Source organism: Dasypus novemcinctus, chromosome 19 (genome assembly GCF_030445035.2).
Source record: "Dasypus novemcinctus isolate mDasNov1 chromosome 19, mDasNov1.1.hap2, whole genome shotgun sequence".
In the NCBI taxonomy this organism is placed as follows: domain Eukaryota; kingdom Metazoa; phylum Chordata; class Mammalia; order Cingulata; family Dasypodidae; genus Dasypus; species Dasypus novemcinctus.
The window spans coordinates 40,980,592-40,986,591 of NC_080691.1; the positions used below are offsets into that span (position 1 = coordinate 40,980,592).

General features: G+C 49.5%; 1 protein-coding gene across 18 annotated transcripts in view; it reads left to right on the top strand.

Annotated features, from left to right (window-relative positions):
* Nucleotides 1-3,783, top strand: part of DEPDC5 (DEP domain containing 5, GATOR1 subcomplex subunit) — a 132,483-nt gene extending 128,700 nt beyond the window's left edge. For all 18 annotated transcript variants that reach the window (XM_058281713.1, XM_058281714.1, XM_071209899.1 and 15 more), the window contains 3 exons: nucleotides 555-615; nucleotides 2,715-2,797; nucleotides 2,978-3,783. In XM_058281713.1, the coding sequence (XP_058137696.1) occupies nucleotides 555-615; nucleotides 2,715-2,797; nucleotides 2,978-3,270 (437 nt within the window). In that variant the 3' untranslated portion in view covers nucleotides 3,271-3,783. The remainder of the gene's footprint in view (nucleotides 1-554; nucleotides 616-2,714; nucleotides 2,798-2,977) is intronic.
* The last annotated feature ends 2,217 nt before the right edge of the window (nucleotides 3,784-6,000 follow it).

Here is a 6,000-nt window from a genome sequence, read left to right on the forward strand (position 1 = left end):
TCCCACCTCCTAACTCTGCTTCCAGTTTCTCAGCAAGGACTGCACCAAAGGTGTGAGGCTGGAGCACCCACTCTGTTCCCCTCCCCCAGCAATCGCTTTTAGGGAAATCATTTCTGTATTTATTAGCATCAATTTCCCCACCCCTAAAATATTGCCTTTTCTTATAGGGAAGTAGAAGATTAGTCATAAAAATTTTTTTTTCCTAATTCTTAGAAGCAGGTAACACACTTAAAATTTACCTTCTATTTATACTTTAATATCATGCTCCTTTCAGCTTTTGGCATAAGATGTCATCAGACCAAGTCTTAAATCGAGTTCTGGTAACTCACACTGGTTGCTGAGGGCTTGTTCATCATCAGAGCTTGGGGGAAGGGAGGGATGGTATAAACTCAGAGCTGTCGTTTTCATCAGCCCTCAGGCTGGTCTTTCTGGTAGCAGGTAATGTGGACAAGCAGACAGCAAGCTCAAATGTAGTGAAAGGCACAAAAGAGCAGACCATGGAGAACTAGAAGCCTCTTGACCACAACTCAGCATTTATTCTTTTTTCCTTTCAGGCTTTGAACCCGAAACATACTGGGATCGAATGCACCTTTTCCAGGAGGCCATTGCACACAGGTGTGTCCCTTCACAAGAGGGAAGAGTGGGAAGGTACCAGTGTTTACCTTGAATGGCATTTACCAAAGTGAAACCAAGTTTGTTTCCTTTCTGGGAAAAGGGAGCTTGTAGCTTATCTCCAATAGGACTCTGCTTTCTTTTCAAATCTAAGCACTACCTCTCCAGTTCTTCTTGTAGGTGCCATTTTTCAGATCTCATTGCCTTCTTCCATAAAGCCCTCTCCTTAGCCTCCAGAGCCAGCCTATCCAGGAGTTGGCATGAAATGAAAAGTTAGAAAATTTGTCAAGATAGCTAAATCCCCTCCCACCCCCACACCTACACCCCCCTCCTGCTTTCCACACCTAAACCCCTCCCACCCCCATACCTAACCCACTTCCCACAGCAAACCCCCTTCCCACCCCCACACCAAACCTCCTACTCCCACCTTCCACACGTCAGAGTCTTTCTCCACAAGGATTCCCAGTCCCTTCCATTCAGAATTCCTCTTTCCCTTTTTCCAACTATACTCTGTCCATCTATTACAGTGATTTGGGGGGGCCCTGTAAGACAAGTATGTGCATTTTTCTCATTTTTGTTTCCTTCCACAATGCCTAGCAATGTGCCTTGGCCAGAGGAGTTGGCCATAGATAGCTTTGGAATGGAGTGGAACTCTCAGTGGGAATATGGCCCTGCAGTGAACCACTAGCTCACCCATAAGGTCCCGGCCTCCCAGGGGGCTGGAACCCGCCCTGCCCTCACTGTGGTCCAGGCTTGCATGCTCCCTGAGTGGACAGTGAGGGGCCAGGGACTGTGTGGTTAAATTGTCTTTTTAAAACAAAGGCCTTTCCTGGTGACTAAAGGAAAAAGTGAGGCAAGGACACTTCTGTCACCCAGGTCAGATTGGTCTGTGCTGAGTAAAAGGTAGCCTTGCTTGGAAAGTAGAGAGGAAATAAAAGCAAAATCCAGAGCCCTTTCTACACATAAGTGAGACTCAGCCTATCGATGATGGCCCTTGCCACACCTGTTAGGCCAGCCATTTAATTTGCATATTTGGCTTCCTCTGTTCTTCTGTAAATAATTACTGAATGCCATCGTAGAGCAGGCAGCTCACAAGGAGGCTAAAACCCAGCACTTCCCCTGGGGAGCTCAGTCCAGGAAAACAGGCAGGCAGCTTACCCTCTTTATTTCTGCAGACATCACTGCCTTTGTTACATAAACCCCTCAGGCTTGGAGCGCAGGTGCCACATCTGTTCTTGTGTCCTTTACATCACTTAGCAGGTACAACTGTACTGAATGTGCTTTATGGAAGTAGAAAACCATGCCTAGAACAGGTCATAGGGGAAAATGGCTTCTCCTGCCCATTCCAAGAACACAGTGAATCAGAGAGGCCAAGGTTGGCGTCCCACATTTTCAAGAAAGGCTTCCAGGGAGCGGAGGTGGCACAAGTGATTGGATGCCTCCCTCCTATATCAGAAGTTCCTGGTTCGGTTCCCAGTGCCTCCTAGAAAGAAGATGAGCACACAACAAACAGACCCAGCAAATGCAGACAACAAGGGGGTGGGGAGAAATAAAATCTTTTTTTTAAAAAAACAACAAAAACTTACAATTAAAACACTTCATTCCATATCAATCCAAAACACTTTCTAAGGACCTGCTATGTGTTTAGTGTGGAGAGGATGGTAAGGACAGGAAGAGACATGTGGCCAAGGTGAATCCCTCTAGGAACTGATAATCCCAAGCACGTGGTGGGTGTGCGGCCAACTGGGACAGGAGGTAGATTCTGGCAAGAGCCAGAGTGAAGATAAGGGTGGGGCAAGGAGAGCTTGCACGACTGAAGGGAGCACGTGGCTAGATGGAGGTAAAAGCTGGCTGGGGAAGCGTGTAGCAGGTGAGGGGGCTTCCCTTGGACTACGAAGTTGAGAGGAGGAGGGCTGGTGAGCCATTTGGGGAGAGGTTGGGAAATAGGATGAAATCAAGCAGGCTTGAATGTCCCATCCGACAGATCTTTCCCGATCACTTTATCTCAGGCCGCCTGAGAGTCCCTATTAGTCACGCTCTCTCCCCTTCCCCCTTTTTGCTGAGATGACCCTAATCATTGCGTTTTCCTGTCCTTCCCTTAGGTTTGGGTTTGTACAAGATAAATATTCTGCCTCTGCTTTTAACTTCCCTGCTGAGAACAAGCCTCAGTACATCCATGTTACAGGTGAGGCGCTCCGGGCAACAGGTAGAGGGTGGGTTCCCCGGCAGGCGCGTGAGCCCTGGGCGGGGCCTGGCCCCATTCACAGGATTCCTTTCCTGGCACCCAACCTGTGCTGGCAGAAGGGCCACAGCTGCCTCCAGGCACCCAGGATGGCTGCGACGTCGTTCCCTCCTGTCTCTGCAGGGACAGTGTTTCTGCAGCTGCCCTACTCCAAGCGCAAGTTCTCGGGACAACAGCGGCGGCGGCGGAACTCCACCAGTTCCACCAACCAGAACATGTTCTGCGAGGAGCGGGTTGGTTACAACTGGGCCTACAACACCATGCTGACCAAGACGTGGCGCTCCAGCGCCACGGGAGACGAGAAGTTTGCTGACCGGCTGCTGAAGGACTTCACGGACTTCTGCATCAACCGAGACAACCGGCTGGTCACATTCTGGGCAAGTTGCCTGGAGAAGATGCATGCCAGTGCCCCATGAGGGGTAGAAGGTGCTGTGCTGGGGGCAGGGCGGGGTGCAGAGGATCCTGGGACAGCTGTTGATATTCAATAGGATCCAGCCAGGTTCTCAGTCGCATCCCAGATTGCTGCTGACGGTGAGTGGGGGCCGTTGCTTCTTTTTACCCACTCCCGCCCCCTACAAGTATTTTTCCACTCGAGCAGAAAGACTTTGGAGGCAGCTGTTGCTGCTGCCACCACCAAATCCCGTCATCATGCACTGAGAGCAGGTGGGAGGCACAGATTGTCCATGGGAGGGCTGCGGTGGCTGGAGAACAGGGCTGGCAGCTACCAAGAACGTCCGTGGAGGGGGCAGCTCTTGTCAGCATCCTTTCCCTCCACCCTCTGTGGGACATTCAGAGCAGACTCTGCCACTTCCTGCCCAGGAGTGTGCACAGGTGTAAGATAATTTTGTGAAATAGTGTACCATAGTCTCACACCGACTGTATATACTTGTAAATAGCAGAACAGGAATAAAGCTCCACATGCTGCAGCATCTCTGTTCCCGGTCTGGCTTCTGACAGCAGCAGTCACATCCCCATCTGGGCCCTCATGCCATGCCGCAGGACCCTCATGGTTAAGGAAGTAGCCACAGACGGCAAGGAGTGCTGGAGAGTTTACAGAAAGATTTATTTTCTCAGGTTTTTGGGTAGGGGCAAGCCTAATTTTTTAAAGATTTATTTTATTTCTGCCCCCCCCCTTGTTGTTTGTGTTCACTGTCTGCTCTCTGCGTATGCTCACCTTTTTTTTTAGGAGGCACCAGGAACCATACCCGGGACCTCCTATTTGAAAGGGAGAGGCCCAATTGCTTGAGCCACCTCCACTCCCTGCTTGTTGTGCCTTTCATTGTATTTCTTTGTGTCGCTTCATTATGTCATCTCACTGCATCATCATGTTGTGTCAGCTTGCCAAGCCAGCCTATCACGTCAGCTCACTGTCTTGCTCATATTCTTTACAAGGCACTGGGAACCAAACCCTGGACCTCCCGTGTGGTAGGTGGGTGCCCAACTGCTTGAGCAACATCTGCTTCCCAAGGGCAAGGCTAATTTTGGTCAAGACTAGTGAGCAGATGGCATGACATACCAGGTAACTGCAGACACATGCTGTCAGCTGTGAATCTTGTGAATGTGTGAGCCCAACTCCAGGGTGCAGCTGACACGGCATTCCAAGAAAAATTAGAGGGAACTTCTGTTGACTGTGCCCTAAGTTTGGGTTCCACTGCTTAATGGGATAAGACTCAGCATGGTGCCTCACCCCAGCACCCTTCCCCTATCCTGTCTGGTGGGGAGTGGGGCTGTAGGCCAGAGTGAGAATCTGGCTGATTCTTCCTCCTCCAGCTCTCACAACCCTGTGGATCTACCTCCTCTTTCCAGCCCTGTGTTGTCACTCTCAGGCCTCCATCTTTTTCTTGTGTCACTGGACCAGGCCCCTACCTTGTCTTTCTGCTTTCAGTCAAGCCCATCCTCCCCTTGGCTGCTAGCAGAGTCTTTTTAGAAAACCAACCCAGGGAACAGATGTATCTCAAGTGGTTGAGCACCTGCTTCCCATGTACGAGGTCCCAGGTTCGATCCCCAGGACCTCTTAAAAACAAACAAATAGCAAAAAAAAAAACCCAACTCTCATTGGGGAGCCAATGTAGCTCGGTGGTTGAGTCCCTGCTTCCCATGTACAAGGTCCCAGGTTAGATCCTAGGTACCTTCTAAAAAAAAAATCCATTGTGCCCACCATTTATTTAGAACTCTTTCATAACTTGAGTTTCAACAGGCTTACGGACTGCGTGTCCCTGCGCAAGCTGGTCACTGCTTCTCCAGCCACTCTTGCCCTGGTGCAGGCCCTTAAACATTGCAGACGCCTTCCCTGCTCAGACCTTTTGTGCATGCCATTCAATCTGCCTAGGACACCCTTCCTCTCCTCACCCACTCTGCCTCGCTAAGTCCTGGTCATCATCAACTCTTGGCTCAAATGTTACTTCATTAGAGAAGCAAAGTGAGAGACCCTGTCAGATCTTCCCAGAGAACCTTGAACTCCCCTGACGTAACACTCAGCACATTTACAGTCTGGTATGCCAGAAGTTTGTTCTGTTTGTCTTTCCATTCCTAAGCATGCAGCATAATAGTAGATGCTGGAGAAATGGTTGGCAACTGAATGCATGGAGGAGGGAATGAATGTACTCTAGGCTGGGGACTGGGTGCTGTGTATGAATCCCCACCTCAGTAGCTGGGCTCCCAAGTTATTAAAGAAGGCCATTTCCCCATCTGCAAGAGGCAACACTGATGCTCTGTGTAGAGATTTTGAGAGAATATGTATGTTGATATGTCTGTGAGAACACATTGGGTTATTCCTGGCAAAGAGCAGGCCCTCAATAAAAATCAATGTTCTTTCCTCTTTCACCTGCTGTTCCCTTCAACAACTCATTTCTTCTCTCTGAGCTTCAATTTCCTAATCTATAAAATAGGAAGTTATCTCCCAGGGCGGTTGGAAGGTCAAAAGAGAGATGCATGTGAAAGGACTCATTAATGAGAAAGCAGGAAACACATACAGGCCACCGTCCTAGTCAGGGACAAGGACTCTTCCTCCTCGTGCTTCCTGAGTTACCATGCTGGCCACAGCCCCCACTGTCCAGATCATACATATGCTTATTTGTGATCCTGAGTATCCTAAGCCAGCAACTACCCTGGCTTTCTACCACTTTTCCAAAAATGACCAGGAGAAG